Here is a 23,312-nt window from a genome sequence, read left to right as displayed (position 1 = left end):
GAGAGCGCTGGCGTCAGCGGTTCTGCACGGAGCAGCCCTGGGGGGGGATGCTCTCCCCTGAAATGGCGAGGGGCGAGCATGCCCTGCATCCCGGGCAATGCCGGCTGGCACCTGGCACCGTCCCCCTGGGCTGCTGGCTTGGGCACACGTTGCCAGAGCTTCCCTGGCAGGTGTATCGCTCGTGGGCACGCTGCACGTGGGACTGCATCCCCTTCGGCAGGGATGGAAGCTTGGTCCGTTCCCTGCGCACGCCACAACGCGGCCAGTTTTCCTCCGTTAAAGCAACCCTGGCGAATGAATGACAGCAGAGGAAATTGCTGAGGACGTCTGTCACGCTCGTCTCTCATCTGCCAAATAAAAATTACATGCGCCGTTACTCTGCCTCACCTCCGTGGAGTTTCGGGTTTCCTTGGTCGGTGGAAGTTCATGGCGAGTCAGGTCCCTTACGTAACTGCCTCTCCATGGAGGCTTTGGTCCGCTCGGTTAATTAGGGATCTTCTCGAAAGTTAGATTGCGTGACAAATTACCCACACGCACACGTTGGTATTTTCAGCAAGGGAAGGTAAAATGAGGTTGATGGCATTAGTTTAGTTTAAGGCTTTTTTTTTTTTAAGTGCCACTTCAAAGTGACGTGATGCAGAGCTACCACTTTGAAGTGCAGAAGTGAAGAAGTATCCCCAGCTCTTCCTGAGATGGGCTGCAAGCATGGAGGGTGAGGTGGGAGGAGTCAGTGCCCGAGCAAAAGGTGATTATTTTTCAGGAAAGAAGTGGGACTTGCTCCTGGCTTTAAGGCATCTGAGCAGACTCGCTGCTCCTGCACCGAGGACAATGATAGGGTCTGCTCTTCTCTGCTGGGGGAAGGAGGGATGTCTGGGATGAGGACTGGGGGGCCACCACGACTAGAGATAGCATCAAGGAGCCTGTGGTGGTGGATCGGAGGGTCGTGCCTCCTTCACAACATGGCAAGAGCGAATCAGTGTGGCGGTGAGCCAGGGTTTGGAGCTCACATGTGTGTGTGAGGCTCCTTTGAGATGGGACTGTGCAGTAAGCCGTGTGGCTTCGAGTTCCTTTAACTTGTAGAGCTCTTCAGTTCAGCCTGCAAAGAGGAGCCGTGGGTTTTGCGTGCCCTCCTTGGAGTGCTCATTAGGGTTTGGGCTATGGCTGTGGTTGCAGAAGTACCAATGTGGGGGCTCTGAACAAGCGAAATACCTGGAGTCATGGCAGCCAGCTCTTCATTAGTCTCATTTAGTAGGAAATACCAGTTTGGGTAAAATGCTGGGCTAACAGGGTTGTCCAGCTCTGTCTTGCAGCATACACGGACTTGGACTTGGTTGACGCTTCTCCTCGTGCATTGCCACCAGTAAGAAAACTCCAACACAGTGAACTGTTTTCGCCTTTGCTGAACTCGCTGCCTCAGTCTGTCCAAAGATGATCGATAGTTATTAAATAATTGCAGAACTGATGCTCAAAAAGGATGGAATTCCCGGGCTGTCGGATTCCCGCTGGTGTGTGTGGCAGGCAGGAGAGCGCACTGGGGTGCGCACTGGGGGGCGGCGAGCGTCCGCCGCAGCCCTCGGGCTGGAGGGAGCAGTAGCTTTGAGGCAGATCTGTGTCCTTCAGCGAAATACAGTGACAAAAAGGATAAGCGATGCTAAAAAGATCAACAGTGAAATAGTTGGAACCAGCCAGGCAACCCGCTTTATTTTTTTTCACTTTTCCCTGTTGGCCTAAATGTGTCCTGTGCTATTCAGTTGCCAAAACACCGAGAATTTCTTTTTCTCTGTGACTGCAATTGCCCTGCAAAATGGGGAGAAAATTTTACAAAATGCTACAGACGTATTGGTGATTATAAAACATAGATTTAGTGACACAGTGGTGCTTTAGGGTTTGTGGTTTGGACTTCTTAAACCAGATTTACTACTTTAAAAATTTGCAAGTTGCGTCTATCTTAGAGCACACAAAATTGCACGTGGTGGTAAATGCTTCAGAAGCAAGAATGTCTTTGGATCGCTGAGCTTTTGCACATAGCAGTTGAGAACTTTTGGTCATTCATTTAAAAAAAAAAAAAGTCTTTTAAAATTTCTACTTTGTTTATAACAGGCAGAATTCTTTGATACAGGATGTTATATCTTTTTTACATTGTTTTAGTAGTACCTATTCAAGAGACTAATGCAGAACCAGCAAGCTGTCGGCATGTATTAAGTCTTTCACCTATGTCTTTCACCCTTTTAATGAGGTTTTTCTCACCATATTTTTTTTTTTTTTTTTTACATTCTGAGTATGTTGCTTCAGAATGTGACATTTTAAAAAAAAGAAAAGTAAGTGTTGGTAAGGACCTGCATCCACCCATCTCATTCAGCTGTGGGCAGCGGCCCCTTGTTAAAGAGAACCTTCTCCAGAATGAAGGAGAATTTGGGCTGCAAATCCAGCCCCTCCTGCATGGCGCAGTTACCTTCAAAGCAAGGCACCGAACCTGCACTGGTAATTAAGTCAGCGCTGAGGAAATCCCCGTCCTGATGCTCTGTTGATCCGCAGCACGTGAGGACGCTTGAGATGGCCACCCCTGGGAGCGCACGCTCCCTTTCGCATGTGTTCTAATGCATTCAGCACGGTGAATCTCCGTCTCGCCTAGCCAATAGATACCATCGTGTTAAAAATAAACAAGCCCTACTAATAATGCACTGAGAGACAGAGCCAAAAGCTGCGAGGAGTCGTTCCTGCAGAGGTGATTTCATTTCTGTTGGGGGCAGTAAGGTGCATAGGTGAGATTGAGAACAGGGTGGATGAGGTGAGATTGTAATGATACCACTTTCTACCTCAACTGCAGCCGATACTACTCGTTAAAGTATGTTTGGGCCATCGGTATTCTTGTATCACAGAATCTTTTGGTCTTTTTGCCCGAAGGGAAGTTTTGTGCTTAAATTTTGAGGTGCCCGTGTATGCAATAGAGCAATTGAGGTGCAAAAAAAAAAACAGTGCTATATCGGGGTTCAGCTGCTTTGCTTGTCCTCCAGTCTTGGTAGCCTTCTATTGTTCATGGTTGTTGGGTACCACGGACCTCTTGGGTCAATCGTCTCGACGTCCAGGTGGGATCCTGGTCCTGTAAGGAGCAGGGATGTAAATCATTAATTCTCCTTACTCCTCTCGGTGGGATCCAAGGTCCAACATAAACTTTTAAGATGATCCCTAGCAGGATTAAAGTCCTCCACAAGCAGGCAGAGGCAAGCTATTCAGAAAAACAAGGTCATGCTGCTTTTTTTTTTTTTTTTTTGGTAAGCACGGGAATCAACAAAGCGCTGTTATATAACTTCTATTTATATCCCACTCGCTTGCTGCAGGCACCCAGGAGTAGCTGAGACGGGAATTTAATGAGCTCTCAGGGCTTGCTCACCTTCCAGCGCGGGTAGGAGCCAGCTTGTTTTTGAAGTGCGTCAGCAAATGAAACTGGTGGTGGGTGGGTGGTTTGGGTAGGTGGACTGACTTGTTGCTATGGTTTTCTTTAATTCCTCTGTCTCTCAAGAAGATCTTACACTTTTTTTTTTTTTTTTTTCTTTTGGGGAGTCTGCAGACTTCCTTGTTTCTCACACCTACACAGAGCTTGCTGGTTCGGTAAGGAAGTGGGATTCATGCTCCTGCCATGCAAGAGCCTTGCACAGATTAACTGAGTGACCCGGCGGGTGCGTGCTCCCACACGTACGCAGGAGGAACTCAAATAAGGCTCTGTGCTGAAAGCAGGTCAGGCCCCCGAGGCTCCCACGCTTTGGGAGCCATCTGCTCTGTCTGCAGGGGGATTTAGACCCCCAGCCCAACAGTCAACGCTTCTACCTGGCGCTCCTCCCGTGTGCCTTCACCTCCCGGTGATCCTCCCGTGTGCCTTCACCTCCCGGCGCTCCTCCCGTGTGCCTTCACCTCCCGGCGCTCCTCCCGTGTGCCTTCACCTCCCGGCGCTCCTCCCGTGTGCCTTCACCTCCCGGTGATCGTTCCCTGTCACTTCACCGTCCTGGCTCTGGAAGGGCACAAGGGGACCATATATCTTCATGAAGTTTGTTCCTACTTTTCTCTTTGTGAAATGGTTTTAAATCGCATCAAGATTTTGGGTGTTGCAGCAGGAGAACGTGTATAAGGGCTCTTCCTGAAATGGATGCTGTAATTCTGCTGCCGCTTTCATTTAAAGCTGGTCTGTGCACCCTCCTGCCCTCCAAAAACCTCCCCCCTGCGGTAGGGCAGAATCTCCAGGTAGGAGGAGAGCCTTGGAGGATGGCACGTGGATGCCCATGCCAGAGAGAGTTTGTCTTATTTGTGGAAAATAAAGCTGGGAAGTCCCTCTTCTGCTTTCAGGACAAAGTTTATTTTACAGTTTGCAAAAAAACCAGGCAATTGAGGTGTTCTGGCAGATTTTCCTTATGCGTTTATTTCAAACTGTGAAGTACGTTCAGCATGAAATATTTCAGCTGCCATTTCCTTAAGCTATGCAAGACTAATGATATCCATCACTCACGCCTCAGAGTGATGGATCTTCAGCGAGCCAGGACATATGAAAGACTTCAAGAAAAAGAAGAAGGATCAGTGATATTCAAAATAAATAAGTGAGCGGGGAGAGAAAGCCAGGCTAGGTTTGAATTTTCTGCAGTAAAAGCCGTGGCAATATGGTTCGGCAGAATGTAAAGGGTTGGCATTTGCGCTGCATTCAGTGCTTGTGTTAGCAGTGCTGTTCCCCGTAAAGTGTGGCTGCTTCGAAGTAGCCCAGCTATAAGAAACGGTACGGGGGTGGCAAGCTCTTTCCGCAAACGTGAAGTAGCACAGAAGTTTTGCATTAGTTCATGCTGGCAGCCCGTCCGGATAACCCAAGCGAGTTAAGATCCCCGTAATAATTCCTCTGTAGCGCTGGAATAAAATGTCCTGAATTGAAGCCAGATCGCTGAGCTTTCTCTTGTATCTGGAGGGACTTTCCTCTTTGATATATCCCTGACTAGTCAAGTTCACGGGGGATTTTCTGTTCGCTGGTGTTAAAGAAATGGGGAGGGAGATGACAACAGTTTGCTTTAATTTGGGAGGTGTTTGCTGGGGCTTTGCTTTCCCTTATTTATTGGTAATCCAATGTTTGTTGTCCCAGGGAGTTCTCTAGGATGTGTTCGGATGGTCTGGCAGGGTGTGATGGCTCTGCTGAGACGGCTTTGTGAATTACAGAAGGTGCGGTCCCCAAAAGGCTCTGTCCTCTGCAGGATGCCGGCATCTCCGCTGGCTTCTGCAGCCAAATGCTTCCCTAAAATCAGGCCACCCTTCTCACAGGAGGAAGCACGGCTCCGAGCAGATGCATCTCCAACCCAATGCTTGCTAATAGCTTTTAGTTGTTTCTCACAATGCCGTCGTACAGACCACGCACACAGTCCAGCCTGCAGTTACGGAGTCTGGGGTGGGAAGCCAAGCCAGTCGGTGTGAAATAATCCAGCGGTTGTTCCTTTTCCTGGTTGGGGAAACAGTTGTGACCCAGGGGCAGTTCCAGGTAACGGCGTGGAGGAAGGTGTTCCCAGGAAAGGTGACAGCACAACACAGCCAAAGTCGGATCAGCCTTTCAAAAGGAAGAACTAGAAATAAGCTGCCTTCAGCTGGTTCTTTTTTTTATTTTATTTCCATTTAACAATCCTACATTGGGCACAGACTCACTCCTCATTAAATTTATTGTGGATTAGTTCTGTTTATAGTGGATTAGTTAGCCGAGTCTATACTCGGTACGCCTTACGCGAAGGTATCAGGCTGCTGTGTTTTCCAGCTTTGCTCTCCAAAGGGCAGATGTTGGCTCTGCCGGTTAAAAAACCAGTTTGCTACCGATTGCTGGTATGTGAGACACGTTAAGGAGCATTGGTACGTGCCGTGTGGTTATCCTGCCTCTGCAGTCCCACTCCCCTGCGCTGCTGGGCACTTAGCTGGGCTCCTCTTCCACTCATGGGTGGCAGTTATGTATATTCTGTCTCAAAGATGTTGGAAGGCAAGGCAGGAAAGGAGAAGAGGTGAAATGGAAATGCTAGGGAATGTGCCCATTCTTTGCTGATTGTTTGGTGTTTTTTTTTTTTAAATGTGATTTTACAGTCCAGATTGTTAATGATCTGCAATATTTAAGAGCGTGCCAAAAAATAGCCACCACAGGAAATGATATTAATTCTGAGTAAAATGCCAACAAGCAAAAATAGTATTTTCAGTTTAGCAAAAAAGTTAGGTAAACATTTCATAGTGTATGTAAATAACTTGAATGAGAGAGGATACCAAATTCCTGAGACAATCATGGAAGAGACATAAATTATAAAAAAATTTAAAAATCAGTGACTGGAGGTTAGTGTGACATAAAAAGGAGCTTAATCACATGTTTCTAACAGTTATTAACCACTGGAACATACTATGGACAGACCTAGTTCATCATCTCCGATGCCTTCTACGGAACGATAGGGTTCTTTTATCGAAGTGATGCATTACTTAAACACAACTTTGGGCTCCGTTAATGAGCGAGAGTGAAGGGCTGATGGTGGTCAGAGGTGTGCCAGGCTGTAGCTGATCAATGTGCTGCCATTTAAACTTGGCCCTCAATTTATTTTGTAGTGAAATTGGTCCCTCGGTTTGCAGCTTTTCTTCTGCAACGTGTTTTCCGTGGACCAGGGGAATAAAGTTGTAGCTGGTACGGTGTTGGTATTTACTGATGGTTCTCCCTTTGCTCAGAGGCAGTATGCTGGAGGGCAAAGGCGGAAGAGGGATATTCTGCTGCGCATGAGGCTTTTGGTTGGATTTCTTTAGGAGCAAGTTGGGTGATGGAGAGGAGAAGGAAGCAGAAGTTATTGCACAGGCTTCCTGGTACCTGGTGTTATTGTTCTTCTCCTTCCATCCCTTTGAAACAAATACAGGCTCATCATAATGCTTGATGTATAATGTCTATAAAAGCAGCAGTGCACTGCTGCTTCGTACCTGTGTGGAAACAGTGCACCACGAAAATATTTCTTCTCCAGTCACCTGCAAGACTTTGAACTTGCAAACCTTTACACAAGAAGATTTTCCTCTTGTGTTTCTAAACAAAGCTCTTTCCATTGCCCCAAGTTAGTCTTGAATGAGTTTGTATAGGTGGTGGATGCTCCGTCTTTAAAAACGATGGAGAACTCTTTGCGTGATGTCCTTGCGCATGGTGAGCACAGCTATCGTGCTAGGAGCTTCTGCAGATCATGTGAGTTTCTTTCCTTCTGTGGCTGTGTAATTAATTGCGATCGCAAATATCTCTGATATTGTCACATCGGAGAGAAGTCTTGGTTCATTTAATCGTCTGGTTGCAGTGCTCTGGAGGGGTATTGCATTTCATCGAGGTGCGTGTACTTGTAGAGCTGTTTGCTGAATCTGGCATTCATAAAGCAAACCTCATGATCTTCTGTGTGTCATGTGGTGTTTCTCGTTTAACGGCAACAACTCTTTAACAGTTGTTAACAAAACACAGTTGAAATAAAATACAGTTTCATACTGGATTATTTTAGCACAATGTATGAGCAGGCAACTGGTCCATTGCCAGCGTCTCGGGTATGAGATGAAGCTTGTATCTTCGGTTCCCTTTCAGGTAGCTTTTCCTCTGGTGCCTCACACTGGAATAACCAGATACAGTCCACATACTGGTGTGTTACAGGTCACAGGTCCCCGCCCTACTTTAGTTTTCTACGAGATCACAAGTCCCAGCTTGGTGGTGGCTAAATCAGCAGGGTCTGGCTGGGAGACGAGAAGCCAGCCTGGGAGGACAAGGCTCTCTCTTGCTGACAAGGCGCTTGGATTTGGAGTTTGCATCAGTTTTGTTTGGAGGCCCTCAAAGGAACAGCTGATGTCAAATATTCCAGCATCAGTGGCACATTAAAAGCACTATTCTTCAAAAATGTGTACGAGTGCAGGGGGTTTGCTGTTCTCTTCATTCCAAGCTGCTCTCCTTGCACACTTGCTCTTTCAGTAGTCTTCCTTGTGGTCGCACAATGCCTATGTGCAAGCCAGGACCCGGGCATACAGTAGTCTGAAACGGCCGCTCCATTTCCATGTTAAAAAGTGAGATTTTTCCAGTTTTTGCTTTAAGCACAGTGTGCTGCTGCGGCAAAGCAATCCAACAGAATGTGGGTTGCATCAACAAGGGCATCACCATCAGAGATAAAGAAGCCATTATCCCAATCTGCTCAGCACCGGTCAGGCCACACCTGGAATACTGTGTTCGATTTTGGTCCCCGCTATACAAAGAAGATATGGTCAGGCTGGCGAAGGTCCAGAGAAGGGCCACCAAGATGATGAAAGGACCGGGAAGCCTGCCATTTGAGGGAAGGCTGAGAGAACTGGGTTTGTTCAGCCTTGAGAAAAGAAGGCTCAGGGGAGACCTTATCACCATGTTTCCAGCGTTTAAAGGATGGCTACAAAGAAGATGGAGACTCCCTTTTTACGAGAAGTCACACAGAAAAGATGAGGGGTGATGAGTAAAAGTTACTGCTGGGGAGATTCCAACAGGACACAAGAGGAGAATTTTTCACAATGAGAAGAATCAGCCATTGGAATAATCTTCCCAGGGAAGTGGTGGATTCCCCAACATTGGTCAAACTTTTAAGATTCAGCTGGATGGGGTGCTGGGCCATTTTGTCTAGACCGTGCTTTGGCCGAGAAAGCTTGGACGGGATAATCCTTCAGGTCCCTTCCAACCTGGGATTCGATGATCTGTAAATAAATTTTAGGATTTCTGTCATAATTATCACCACCAATTAACCTGCTCAAGTGCAACTTGCAAGATCACACCTCTTAAAATATGGTATCTTTGACAGCTGGCATGTGGTTGATTCATACGTGTGAAGGTGTTAGACATCCTGACCTAAACTGAAACAATCGCTTTGTGACAACCATTGAATGTATGCACAGCATGCACAAGAAAGCTTTACTGGAAATGTTCGTTTCATTGGGTTTTTTTCTCTGAAGTGCAGTGGAAAGTCAGTTAAGAAGCTTTGAAAAGACAGCAAAAGTCAAGCCTGTCAGCAAGTAACAATTACTCGCGTACAAGGTATTTCTTCAGCGTGGTACATTAAAAAAAGCTTTTCCTTCACTGCCGCTTCATCGCAGGGAAACTCCTCCTGAACAGGCGCTTGAGATGTGCAGCCAGGTGACAACCATTGCTCGCCTGACGAGCAAATCGTGGTGGTGTTCAGAAAACAGCTGCCCTTTCTAGAACTGATGGTTTATAGTGGTCTGTCTGTAAAATGTTGTTATTGTTACACTCGTTGTGTAATACTGGGACAGTAAAAATTTTCAAGATGCAACTTAGATGCAGACTCTTCCCCTGTACTTGCAGCCACCAAGTAAGAGACCAACCGTGCTTCAACGGGTTGGCTGTGTAAATAACCCAGCCTGGGGTTTGGTTACTGGTCAGCAGCTCAGGGAAACCGTGCTAATGCGTCTCTTCATTATGATTGTAATTTGATGGTATTCTGTCCACTGAGTCTGGACAGGTCAAAGAACTGGTTTAGAGTCAAAAAAAACCCAACTGGATAAGCAAACTGTCATTCAGACAAAGGATGTTTTTATTTGTGTATGTTATGAGAAAACGTGAAAATTCTTGATATAATAGTATTTTCAGAATTATTCTCTAATCCAATACTTTAAATGAATTGGGTACCCAAAGCATCTTGTGTAGTGTCACAGGGCCCGTTTCTTTTGCAACGACTTTGGGTCGAAGGCATCTCTTGGCAGTGCTCGGGCATCTCTTTTACTAGACTGAATGGATGTCAGGAGAAGGTGCCAGTGTGGGTGGCTTTGCCGATGTGCGATGCCCATCCAGGGTTCTTCTCCTTGCCCTCCTCTGAGTTCTCCTTTCCCTCCTCACTCTGTTGATCACTGGAAACAATAACAAGCTCTGAAAGAGTTTACCCGAGGTGCTCTGGGCAGGTAGAAGGTGTTGCAGTGGCGGGAGGGATATCTCATGTGAATATTGACCAACTTCTTTAAATAGTCATGCTGCTCCTCTGCAATCAAAGATGCAACTTTATTAGTGTTTCAAAGTCATTCAGCGCTCTTCTGACTGCCGCTGCCTGGGAGTGATCAAAGGCAGGCGTGCCAGAGGCAGCCTTGTGTGCTCCGCTTCGCAGGAAAGCGGGCAGGATATATTGCTATTCCCATTTTAATTTGTTTTTTCAATAAATCAGGCTTCATTCCTATTCATCATGTAAAGCTGTTGGATCGTGAGCCGCTGCAGAATGCTAACTAATTTCATAATACTCTGCATAAGGTGACCCACTTACAAGTTCATCCTTCAGTCGTGTTTAAGCTCTGGTCCTGATTTATGTAACAGCATATTGGTTTCATCAAGAATTGTCTGATCACTCACTGTGTTGGCTCCTTTTTGACCTGTACATGATTTGTATTCTCCTCAATTTTAGGAAGAACTTTCTGTCTCTGTGCACATATGGGCAGAAGAACATTAATAAACCTTTTTAAAAGTAGTCAGTGCTTTGAGTTTTCCTGTCACTTAAAGATATATTAGAGTTTTAAGAAGTCTGCTGCAGACGGGGCAATGGAAACTTAGCACAAAATATCCCTCATTACATTGTTTGTACATTTTTGGGCTGTGATTAACATTGACTATTGCGTGTTATGAGTCACAGTCCCTCTGATTCGCGGGCGGGAAGGCAGGACAGCTCTTTTTCCTCTGTATTTTGCTCATACGGTTTTGCTTCTGAACTGAGAATCAAATTATAGATAATTCCATTGTCCTTACCTTAATTCATTGTGCTCACCTTAATTCCACTGCTGTAGAGAGAAGCGTGCTGCCTATATGTATGGACAGCGTGATTTATTGCACTTGCTTCTTTAAAAATATATTTGGAAGTTGTTAATAAGGGAGCTAATGCAGCGGAGACACTTGGTCTTCCTTAACAATAAAGTACGAGTCTCCATTGCTCTAGGTTTCGATTTACTGAAAACTAATTAACCTCTCAGTCCTTCAGGATATCGTACGGTGCAGAAAGGTGAAATAATCTGTATTCAAACCTGCGTATGAAGATATAGATCCTGTTCCATTTTCTCTTGTAGCATTCGTTCTTCTGCCGACTGACGGAAGATAAGAAATCTGAAAAGTTCTTTAAGGTTTTTTATGATCGCATGAAAGTGGCACAGCAAGAAATCAAGGCTACTGTCACAGTCAACACTAGTGACTTAGGAAATAAAAAGAAAGATGAAGACTCAGACAGAGATGTACCGAACAGGAAAAGAGGTAATCCCCAGTTGTTCTGTTTCTGAAGTGACAAGGGAGTAAAATGCTGTGTTTCGAACTCATTTCAATTGATTCAATAATGCTCTGATCTCTGATCCCACAGAGCAAAGTTCAGAGATCTGTGGTGCCCTGGCTTGGGATTTCAAGAGCTTCATCCCCTCTTCATCCATTTGTGAGATTGTGCTATTGAAATGATGAAAAGTATTTCTGAGATGAGACTCTGCCACCTTGTCCATCGTGACAAGCTGCCCAGATCTGATCCATAGTAACGACCCTGGACTGTGGGTTGTGGTCAGTGCCTTCTCTAACAATAAGTGGAGAAATCCTAATTTTCTTCTATAGCAGGTCCTTTTATCATAACTCCTGCTAGTGCTAGAAGTGTGTGCCCTAACCAATTAATACCAGAATTTGTAACTTCAATGTGGTTCGCATAAAAGGTGCGAAGAGAGTGACATGATATCCTTCTAAACTCGAGACCCTCACATCACACTAAACATACTTACCAGAAAGAGCTGATGATGAGTAGTTGGCCTGCGTGTGAAACTGTAACGGGAAATGGGTGAATAGATTCTCTGCTCCCTTTTGTTCAGTTCGCCTAAGGAAGATCTGTTCTTGTGTGTTGTAGTGAGAGAGCCCATGACCCAAATTACCGAGGAGGTCCGGGATCAGTTGCTGGAGGCCTCGGCAGCTACAAGAAAGGCTTACAACACTTACCGGAGGGAAGCTGATCCTGATGACCATTACTCGGCAGCAGAAGGAGCACAGTCTGCAGCAGACAAGAGCAAAGATGAGCTGGAGATGAGTGCTGTGATCTCAATAATGCAGCCCATCCTCCGGTTCTTGCAGCTGCTCTGTGAAAACCACAATCGGGATTTGCAGGTACCGCCTGGTTCCTGAACAGGCGTGCTCGTGTCGCCTTGCGCAGTCACTGCTGTTGCATCCGTCTCGCACATCCCGTGCCTTTTTAAATCGATACGTGACTGACTGTTTTCTTTGGCCTTGAACATAATCCAAAAAAACATATTTATACCTTGCTGGACAAATGCAGGGAAGTCCAGTTATCCAGTGTTCGGTGGTCTTTGCAATGTATACAAAAAGTGATAGGATCAACACTTGATGTGGCTATATACTTAAAGCAGGTGTTCTGCTGTGAAGTTACTGATGTACTTTTGAGAGGGGAAGGAAAGGAAAAGAAAAAAGTAGTGTAGAAAAATAAAGAGCACATTGGGACTTTGGTTGCAGCAGCCCTCAAGCATATGCTTCCTTTCCAGTGAACAGGTTCTCATGGGTTTTCATGGATCTGTTTGTGTGCGTAGAGTTCAACACGTGGGGATGGTATCGGGAAAGCCTCAGCTGGAGTTTAATCTGGTGAGGGACATGAAGGGCAACAAGAAGGGTTTCTGGGTTGTATCCACAGCAGAAGGAGATCAGGGAGGGCATGGGTCTGCTGCTGAAGTGGGCAGGGGCCCTGGGTGGTAAAGGACATGAAGGCCAAGGTGCTCAATGCTACCTTCACCTTGGTCTTTACTGGTAAGACCAGCTTTCACAAACCCTAGGATGCTGAGATCAGAGGGGAGGTCTGGAGCAAGGAAGACGGACCCTCGGTGGAGGAGAATGGGGTTAGGAAACATTCAAACAAGTTGGATGTGCACAAGTCCGCAGTGCCTGTGGGATGACCCAGGCCCCTGTGGAGTGCTGGGTCCAGTCCTGGGCTACCAAGTCCATCAGGGAGTCTCAAAAATTACTACGGGACTGGAGCATCTGGTGGGCAAGGAGAGGCAGAGGGAGCTGGGAGAGGTCAGCCTGGAGAGGGGAAGGCTTGGGATTCTACAGTTCTCATCAGAAACACCTGACGGGGCGTTGTGAAGAGGCTGGAGCCAGGCTCTGCTCGTTGATGCCCCATGACAGGGCAAGGGGTTTGGAGCAGACAGTCTCCAAAGGTCCCTGCCAACCTCCGCTGTCCTGTGATGCTGGTGATGTGTTTGTATAATTTTAAATAGTGAGCCCAGAACTTGCATGTTAGTAATCTTATCTAGCGCATGCCTCTACAGGAGATAAGATTTTTGCTTACAAATGGACTGCAATTAACGTGATTTTTGTTCAGCGTAACCGTCGCTGCTGGATTAGAATTGACAGCAAGCGAGGAGCTGGTGAGAGGCAGTACAATGCACTAAATGCCCTCATAAAGGAGGAATAATTGCAGTGATTGCATATTGTTGTACAGCACGCCAGAAGTGTAGGACCCTGCGTGAGTGCTTTTCAGACCTGCCAGATCACTTCCGCTGAACTTGAATGCCCTGCTGCTGGCGGCGTTTGAAATCAAATCTGCATGGTAATGTTCCTGGGCTATGAACATGTAATTCCTTTAGCATTTTATGGGTGCTGAGATTACATACATCAGGGTTTCTCCTAATTTTTTTTTCCAAAAAAACTATTTGATCTTTGTTTTGTCAAACAATTTCCATGCCGTTAGCGATGTCGGAGACAAGGAGGACGGCAGTTTTAGGTGGCAGCAGTCCAAACCCGCACGCACGTGATCTGCTGCTGCTGCGCTCTCTGCCTGGGCACCGAGAGCTATAGGAGCAAAATTGAATTCAAGCCAATGCAGAAACTTGGCCGGAGCTGCTCACTGTCCTGAACAATTAGATTTCCCAAACAGCAAGTAGTTGCATTCAGCTCTAGGAGAAAAAGGTGGTTTTGTTTTGGTTTTTTAAAAAAAGCTGGGAGGAACAATTTTTCAAACATAATCCTCTTGCTGCATGCCTGCCTTGATGCTGGCCTTTCTCCTTCAGCCCTGAAGGGGAGGCAGGAGTGTCTGAAGCGTCAAAATCGTGGTGTCTGCAGCTGGTACATTGTAACTGAACTCCTTATCAATATTGCCAATGCTTAAAGGAATGACAGACCTATCCTGGAAGCTGTGTGGCTTCCAAAATTGCCTAAGTTAGATTTGAATTAGAAATCACCGGTCCAGTGCAGTTGTAAGTTTGTCAAACCAAGTGTTTTACAAGCCGTTAGCAATTGTGAGTAGCCTGATGTTGTGCAAAAACACGAAAATGCAAGTCACGGCTGTAAGAGTCGATATGTGTTTGAGGTGAGGAGGAAGTCTCTGAAATGGCCAAGGGAGCGGTAATACTGTGCCTTTTGCATCACTCGGTCATTGCCTGCACAGATAAACCTGCAGTTTGTTCCGTGTTGCACACAGTCGGGGTGCTGCCCCCCTTCAGCTGACTGCATGGGTCTGCAGGAGGAGCTGCAATATCTTCTTCAAATTAGTGCAAGGACGGGACGCTTGAGTATGTTTTGTTACCCGATTCAGGCTGAATGCATCAGATTTTGCTGTGGAGTACTCCTGATATCGCTGTTTCTCTCTCAGCACAGAGATACTCGGGGCTCTTATTAAACTTGCATTAGGTCTGATGCTTGATTGTATGCGAGAGCTCAGCCTTGACAGCAGAGCTGTTGCTGTAGCCATGCTGTCGCCTCTCCTGCTTTGGCCAGGCTACAGCCTCACCAGTTTCCTTAGGAGGTCTTTTCTGTACCGTCTCTTTCTGAATGAAGATGTCCTTGTATACTGCAGCATCAGTCATGAGAACTGAAGCTCGTGACAAGCTGAGTTGAAGCATCCAGGGAAAGTTTTCTGTGAGCAAGAGCAGCGCTGGCTGCAGGAGAGGAGCGGGATCCCAAACAGGCTGGGCGGAGAATGGCTGGAGAGCAGCCCTGAGGAGAAGGACCTGGGGGTGCTGGTGGATGAGAAGCTCAGCACGAGCTGGCAATGTGCGCTGGCAGCCCAGAAACCCCCCGCAGCCTGGGCTGCATCCCCAGCAGCGTGGGCAGCAGGGCGAGGGGGGGATTCTGCCCCTCTGCTCCGCTCTGGGAGACCCCCCTGCAGGGCTGCCTCCAGCTCTGGGCACCAACAGCAGAAGGACACGGAGCTGCTGGAGCAGGGCCAGAGGAGGCCACGGAGATGCTGGGAGGGCTGGAGCCCCTCTGCTGGGAGGACAGGCTGAGAGAGCTGGGGGGGTTCAGCCTGGAGAAGAGAAGGCTCCGGGGAGACCTCAGAGCCCCTTCCAGTCCCTAAAGGGGCTCCAGAAAAGCTGGGGAGCGACTCTGGATCAGGGAGGGGAGCCATGGGACGAGGGGGAATGTTTTTAAACTGGAAGAGGGGAGATCTCAGGAAGAAATTCTTTGCTGTGAGGGTGGTGAGCCCCTGGCCCAGGTTGCCCAGAGAAGCTGTGGCTGCCCCATCCCTGGAGGGGTTCAAGGCCAGGTTGGACGGGGCTTGGAGCAGCCTGGTCTGGTGGGAGGTGTCCCTGCCCAGGGCAGGGGGTGGCACTGGGTGGGCTTTAATGTCCCTTCCAACCCAAACCATTCTGTGATTCTCTGATTCCCAGCAGAGCAGGGAGCAGTGCCCTCCCTCTGGAGTTGGCGCCTGAGCAGGTGGCACCCAGGACCCTTCCACGCCCCCACAGCCAAGTGTGCAGCTCCAGCATTACACTTAAAAATCCCATCTTCATAGGAAGAACATAGTACTCCAATTCTTTTTTTTTCTTATCAAGCAAGTTATTTTTGTGAAATAAAAATATTGTAGTAATATGCTAGCCAGTCGTGCTCAAATTAAAGGTCTAAGTCATTAGGTTAAATACTGGTTTTGTGCAAAAAAAAAAAAAAGCAGGAATTGATACAATTTTTAACATCAGATTTGACTGTTTCTTTTATTCGTAATCCCTGGAGACAAAGCCTAGGTAATAAAGAACAGTAAAGCTCTGCATGCTGCAGGAGAGGGATTCAGTAATTTGGCTCGTGGGGCAGTACTGCTGCAGGCAGAGAATGAGCTGGTTTAGCTCGCCATGTTTTAGGCAAGAAGTGTGTGTGAGGATTAACTTCAGACGACTAAAGAGCAAACCTGTATTCAGTGAAAAAATGCCTTGCCTTACCTGATTGCTTGTAAAGAAAAATCTGATAATTTAAAAAAATCTTTTTACTAAGACTTTCTTCGTATTTATGTTCTTTCTTTGCAAAGTTTTTCCAATTAGGGGTCAGATTTCTGCTAAAACAAAGACTGTCCAAAGAAAACATTTAGGCTTTTGGGGGAATTGCCCTCTTCAATGGTAGAACTATTCCTTCTAAGGATTCTGCGTTCATCCCTGCTTGAACACACCAAGCAAGGATTCTGAAAGTAGCCAATTTTATTTTTAGTCATCGTGTTTTCTCTAAAGGGTACTCGGCTTTAGGGAAGCTAAGTCTCCAACACCCCACTGTGCTGTAGAGAGGCATTAAGAACTGGCTGCAGGTGCTGCCTTTGCACGTGTAGCCCTATCTGGTCATGGATCCCAGAAATGGGGAGGACTGGGCTCCCTGAAAATGAACAGTAGCATGAAGTCAGCTAGGGAAGGGTCTCCGGAAAGTCATTCACAAAGGTAGGAGTTTAAAGACGGCCTGACTTTAAGTGTACTTCATCCCATTGGGAAGTATTTCTCTCAGTTGAGTGAATGCTGAAAGTTAAGCAGTATGAATGCTCTTGTCATGCTTTTCTCCTCAAAATCCCACAAGCTGCATATTTTTCGTATGTTCTAGCTGAATCTGCAACTCTGTCGCTCTTTATTCTCAATGCAGGGTCTCGCGGGTCAGGTTTGTTCCCACAGAAGGCAGTAGGAAGGCGTGTTCAGTATTGAAGAGTTGCGTTCCCACTGTAGCCAGTGCGATGCCCGGGATGACAAACTGAAGAGCTCGATCTATAGTGGCCGAGACGGCCCCAGACATTCCCTGGGGCAGTTTCTCACAGTGCAGTGGGGTGTTGTTTTTCTACTGTTTTTTCCTTCCCCTTGTTTAGCCACCTAACATTGTCCTTCTGTCTCCTGTGCCTCGTTCCTCCTCTTTCCTTTGTGTTTATTGACTTTGTATCAAGAAGCTAAAGCTGGTAGAAGCCTAGCTATAATCAGAACAAACGTTGTACCGCAGCTGGGGAGCGTTTTGTTTCATTGCTTTCAGTATTATCCATTATTTTTGCTTTTTTTTCCTGGAGGGAAGGCATGAGCTATGATTTCTGTAGCATCAACCTTTCTACATTCTGACAAGTTAATCAAAAGTCAGGATACTAAATGAGCAATCAGCTGAAATGTGCTGAATCACTGTCACCTTTAGTCTGCATTCATAGACAGCATTTTCCTTTTTTAGCGTAGCCTTCAATTGAATCTGGCAATTTCTCAGTCTGTTTGCCTTAAGAGACTTATTAGTCTGACGCAGGCACTAGAAGCGATCAGTTAACGGCGCTCCTCTGCAGGCTGTCAGAAAAGACCTTGCTGGTGCTGTTGTCCCATGCATCTTGCTCATCTGAGGGTTTCTTTCACCTTTCAAGTGAGGTGTTTTGTAACCTGCTAGAATTAAGCTAGATACGAGTCCTCCTGCTGAAACTTCGAGGAAAAGAAAGCAGTAGTGGCTGTCCATTTTTACAGTGTGCTGCTGGGAACACACTGACAAACAGCATCTGAGTCACTGGGAAACTGATTTTCATTAATTGGCCTTCTTTGTTTTGGTTGGGTTTGGGTTTTTTTCCATTTGGAATACAGGAGAGAGGAAACCTGTCTAATTCATGCTGATAAATCTGGCATTTCATTAGAGGAGCTGCTCCTAATCAGCAGCTTCAAGCAGGATTACAATAATTATGTGGGAAGAAATGCAATGGAGAGAATTGCGTTTCGAGCTGCCTTCCTTCAAGGCATGCCGTCAGGGGCCTCCCTGCCATGTGTGCAGGTGGAGACGATGTGAAGCCGGAGCCAGGGAATTGCTGCTTCTCTCTTGGAGCAAGGTCTTGGGAGGAGAGAGCCTTGAGTGGTGGTTGGCAGTGAGATGTCACAGGTAGGCTCGAGGGAAAGCCTCTGGGCTCAGGAGAGCTTTCTGTGAAGGGCCTATTCCGTGTTGGGTTTCAGGGCTCTAATGGACGCACTCTGGTTATTGCTGCATGTCTTCTATAAAATGTGAAGCCAACAAGCTGCCCAAGAGAGGAGCACATTGCAGGCCAGCCCTGGAAGAGGCTTAAATTGCTTGTCCAGCCCCAGTGAAATTAGAGGAATATACCATGCAATTGTGGGTTGATGAACTTAATAAAATGTTATGATCCAAACAGTTTGCCTTTTTTTTTAATCTTCCCTCCCGGCTTTGACACTCTCCCTGCAGAATTTTCTTCGCTGCCAGAACAACAAGACAAACTACAACTTGGTGTGTGAGACGCTGCAGTTTCTGGACTGTATCTGTGGAAGCACAACTGGTGGACTTGGACTTCTTGGTCTGTATATAAATGAGAAAAATGTTGCGCTGATCAACCAGACGCTGGAAAGTTTGACCGAGTACTGCCAGGGGCCTTGCCACGAGAACCAGGTAATACTTCAGAGCTGTGGAAAGCATCGCCCTTTCTCCCTACACCCACAGCCTGTGCTCTGCTGGGCTGGGATCTCAGTCTTACTGACTTCTGTCATCTTATAACACTGCTCACTTTACTTGCTCTGCAAAGGGGTTTTGGTTTGTTCAGTTTTATTTCTTTATAAACTCATAATAATCAACTTCTCTTTCTTGAGGCCCCCCTCTGAGGAGCTGAACCACTCAAAGCAGTAGAGATTTTTCTGCTTTCCTAGGATTTAAGTTGTTTTATTAGACTTGACAGACAGGGAGGGTGGGGAATTTTGGTACTTGAAATACTTTATAGTAGAAATTTTGCTAAAACCTGTGTTGCCTGTTGTAAATGAAGCCAGAAATGTGGCTCCCCAGCCTGATGGGAGAAGGTTGAGCTCTGCAGCTTTATTAATGAAGGTGGGAACCATGGGGTTGAAGTTGTTTTCAGGCACAGTCTTGCGTGTAGAACCAGGTGCATGTTGCTGCCGACTGTCCGTGCGCTTGCACAGGGACGCAGCAGTGGTTCCCAGTGAGCAAGGGTTACATGTTGTTGAGGACCATCAAGTGTCGGCTGGGGGATGAGGCAGCCTCTGTGCACCTCCCCCAAAACCATGCTCACTGTCAGGGATATGTTCTGCTCCGAGATGGAATAACTGATTTAAAGCAAGTATGGTGTTTTAAGTAACTGTGTTACTGGGAGGACATAACTGAATAATGACAATGATCCTATCGGATAAAGCAGTTACTGCCCTACAGCTGGACTTAGTCTGCTCTGTGCCTCAAAGGTTGAATATGGGAAGATACCTTGTTTCATAAGCTGGAGTTTTTAGGTGCTCAGGAATTTTGATTTGCTGCAGTGGGAATGATCAGAGGGCAAGGGCAGCCGTACTGCGTGGCCGTGCTTGTCCACTTCACCGTACCACCTTACCGCAGGTGGTACAGACAATTAGTCAGGCCCGTTCTTCTGCCTTTGGTCTAAACATGACTCTTGCTATAACCATTTCAATGGGGCCAGTGAAGTCCAAAGTCTAGAATAAACCATACTGAAGAGATAGCTGTGCACGTCAGTTCATAACCAACAGTTTCTGTCTGTAAGACGGACCGAGTGAAATAACAGCCTTTAGATATGGCTACACGTCTTTGCAGTGGAACTCAGTGACTCCAGGGATCTGGAAGTCAGCAAGCTACCGTCACCTTGTACGTTTTATTACAAGAGCAGTGTTAAAGGGTAAGCAGGGTTATGGAAATTCATTCTTTGGTTAGGCAGGACTGAAGTAGGTGTTGGTTGGCACATGTAAAATAAAGAAAACTCTCCCTAATCTTAGTAAAACAGTGTTCTTCCTTAGCTATGTATTCAGTCTGGACGCTTTGGCATGCAAATGCTTCATTTATCAACTGTGTTGCTTTCTGCTTCCTGAGGCTGGGTGGTTTCAGTAGGACATGCTGATGATAGGAAAGGCTTGAAACAGAATGCCTTAATCTCATGTTATTCCACCAACTGGAGCTTTCTGTTCGGTTATCCATCTCGAACAGCTTATGAGGTGATGAAAGGGGTGACTCTTCTGGCTGGGTCACCAGCCTAGACTGCATTTTTAGTATAGACAATTAGTGAAGTTTGATGAATTTTCTTTGGACAGAACTGCATTGCCACTCACGAGTCCAACGGTATTGACATCATCACAGCATTAATTCTCAATGACATCAACCCTTTGGGGAAGAAGAGGATGGACCTTGTGTTGGAACTGAAGGCAAGTGACTATTTTGTGTGTTCCACATTAACAGTAAGATGAAACATAATTTTATTGTTGGAATTATGTGGGTGTTTATTATATCCCAATATTCAGAAGTGCCAAAAAATTATATGCATCAGCAAGCTGGAGGCAGTGCCCAAGGACTGTTTGTCACAGGTATTTCATCTTTTAAATGATAACGTGGAGCCAGCAGTTTTCAGGTGGGGGGGTTGCAGGCAGTCAAGATATGCTGAGGAATCCTAAAATAATTTCCTGTTAAAAATTTAAAGCCGATGAAAACTTCTCTTGGTGTGGGTGAGCTTTTACATATACAATGGAAGTAAAATTCCTTGTGCTTCATCTAGTTTCCTGATACTCTGTTGCTGTTTGTTTAATCAGTTGATGTTTAATCATCAAGAATATTTTAGGGCTGTTCATATCAGTGGTGAAATAATTAGCCCTGGTGCTGGTTTCAAAATACGCTAGCAGGTTGTCTTCTAGCAACAGCAGTCACAGAGCACTCCTGCTTTGGCCTGAGTTTTAGAAACATTTCCTTTCTGACTTATTGTCTTGTCTTATAGCGCAATGTCTAGTTGTTTTCCGTTGCCGACTCACACCATTATTATGGGTAATGTGGGTTTTTTATTATTCTAAATAAAAAATGCTTTTAGACTCAATTAGCATTATACTTCAAAATTAAATACTTTTATTGGTTTTTATTGTCAGTCATGATGGATTTTAATCTTAATTGTTCGTATTAAAGTAGTCTGGTGCCTTGTGGTAGTTTCCCATTTCCTCCCTCTATTTCTTGGCATGAGCAGGTCGCAGAGTAATTTTCAGTTAAAAGCAGTGAAGCACGTCTGTGTCTTCAGCCTCAGCTGTCCTTTGATTTAATCAACAGCGTTTTGGAGTTGAGAGCTTGTAGTAATGCTGCAGTATCTTTAAAACAAAACAAAATAATACAAGCTTGAAACCTCAGCGCTTCAGAGATCCGAACCTTAACTTGGGTTAATTTGATGGCCCCCAATAAGTAGGGTTTGGGAAATAAACTGGTGATATTCAGTTGTATATCTCAATAATTGGAGGGAGTGCTTGGGTAGGTGATGCTGTAGGAGTCCTACATCAGGCTGGCTGGGGGGCTCTGCCTTGCCCACAGCTCCTATTTGTAGAAACAAGGTGTCTCAAGCCCTTCTGGGCAGCAGGGATAGTAATGCTCAAGCTGGGTACCCTCGTTTTTTGACTCCTGGCAGTGATTGGTGGTGTTCTCTCCTCCCTTCAGAACAATGCTTCAAAACTGCTCTTAGCGATCATGGAGAGTAGGCATGACAGCGAGAATGCAGAGAGGATCCTCTACAACATGAGGCCCAAAGAGCTGGTGAGTCTCCCCGCATCACTCCGAAACTCCTGAGGCCCTTCAGGCCCGGTGCAGCAGCACTGGGGAGACTGGAATGACCACGTCCACCCCAGAGCTGCTGCAAGGGCTCTGTGCATGAATCCCTGGCAACTGGAAGACCTTTCAAGGATTTAGTTGAATGAGTGCAATAACCACAGGTCTGCCTAGTTCCCAGGCAGCACAAGCAATTAGGGAAGCCGTGATGAATGCTACAGAGAAGCCATTCAGCGTCCTGCATAAGGCAGGGAAGGAGCATTGACTGACGCTTTGGAATCCACGTGTAGAAGTTATTTGCACAAGAGGCAGAGAGAAACAACAATTTCTTGTCATCTAAGAGCTATTCAGTAGACTGTAGCAGGCTTTTGGGATGGTTAATATATTAACTGGTGAAAACGCGAACAGGAGATTCAAAGTACAGCTGAAGCACTGTCAGCTTGCCTCGGTGCACATAGTTATGGTGGGGACCAGCCATCAGAACGTGATGCAGTGTGTGGCAAGGGTGGCATGCAATATACTACCTAGAAGGGAACATGAAGTTTAGTTTCTTGAGTCAATGAGCTGGGCTGAAGGGGCTGAATTCAGGTCTCCTGCTTCATCCTGGGTGTTGAGAAGCCCACTGACCTTCTCATGAATGTGTATGCTCAGCTCCCTTTCACCTCTGCAAGAGTGCCAAGGTGTACTGGCCTCAGCAGGCTTCAGCCCTCAGCCTGAGCTGTCTCTTCACTGGCCTGTGTCTCTCTCTCTAGGTGGAAGTGATAAAGAAGGCTTATCTGCAGGGAGAAGTAGAATTTGAGGATGGAGAGAATGGGGAAGATCTTGCGGCATCTCCGAGGAACGTGGGACACAACATTTATATATTAGCTCATCAGGTAGAATTTCACCTACAGTTTTTGTAGCACCAAGTGTCACAAACTGTGAATAGCAAGAGAATAATTCCCTGAAATTGCTTTAATGGCTCACCTCTGAGACAAACTCACTGCACATTCTCTTTTTATCAGAGCAAATTTCAATCCTTAGAGAATCATAAAAGAAAATTCTGTAATATAAGAAAATTTTTGGAGTTTCCTTTTATAATGGTAAGCAGGCAGGCTCTTGACCAAGTTTCTGAAGACACGTGATTCAAGCTCTTGGCAGTACTGGGGAGCGATGTATTATTTTTCAGCTGTATCAAAGGTTACTTTGTACTCCCAAGGAAATTCTACTCACAGATCAATTAAACTGTAAGCAGGAATCTCACTCTGCTTTTATGGTTCTTGCCACGTTCTCTCTATGTTGGAGCCAGTCAGGTTCGTTGTATTGATACAATGTGGTGTTTGAAAGGTAAAAGACCAAGGCGGGGGGAATATATATAGATCTACTTAATATATTGATGCTACATATATCACTCCATTAGAGACTTCCTGTTCCTTTAGCATCTGAGAAGAAAGACCATCAGTACGCTGTAAGAGGAATTTAGAGCATCCAGAAGCATTTATGGAGCAGTGCTCTGTGCGTCTGCTTTTCAATTGATGCAAATTTTCCCTTCCGTCCCTGCCTAGATACTTGTGTGATTAGC

General features: G+C 46.1%; 1 protein-coding gene across 14 annotated transcripts in view; it reads left to right on the top strand.

Annotated features, from left to right (window-relative positions):
* ITPR1 (inositol 1,4,5-trisphosphate receptor type 1) overlaps positions 1-23,312 on the top strand; it is a 182,521-nt gene that overhangs the window by 122,405 nt on the left and 36,804 nt on the right. For all 14 annotated transcript variants that reach the window (XM_063348471.1, XM_063348468.1, XM_063348473.1 and 11 more), the window contains 6 exons: positions 11,068-11,248; positions 11,874-12,127; positions 18,422-18,622; positions 20,272-20,382; positions 21,644-21,739; positions 22,504-22,626. In XM_063348471.1, coding sequence (XP_063204541.1) covers positions 11,068-11,248; positions 11,874-12,127; positions 18,422-18,622; positions 20,272-20,382; positions 21,644-21,739; positions 22,504-22,626 — 966 coding nt within the window. The remainder of the gene's footprint in view (positions 1-11,067; positions 11,249-11,873; positions 12,128-18,421; positions 18,623-20,271; positions 20,383-21,643; positions 21,740-22,503; positions 22,627-23,312) is intronic.

Source organism: Chroicocephalus ridibundus, chromosome 10 (genome assembly GCF_963924245.1).
Source record: "Chroicocephalus ridibundus chromosome 10, bChrRid1.1, whole genome shotgun sequence".
Lineage (NCBI taxonomy): Eukaryota > Metazoa > Chordata > Aves > Charadriiformes > Laridae > Chroicocephalus > Chroicocephalus ridibundus.
Note: the sequence above shows the minus strand (reverse complement) of the source record. Positions and strands in the feature narration are given on the sequence as shown.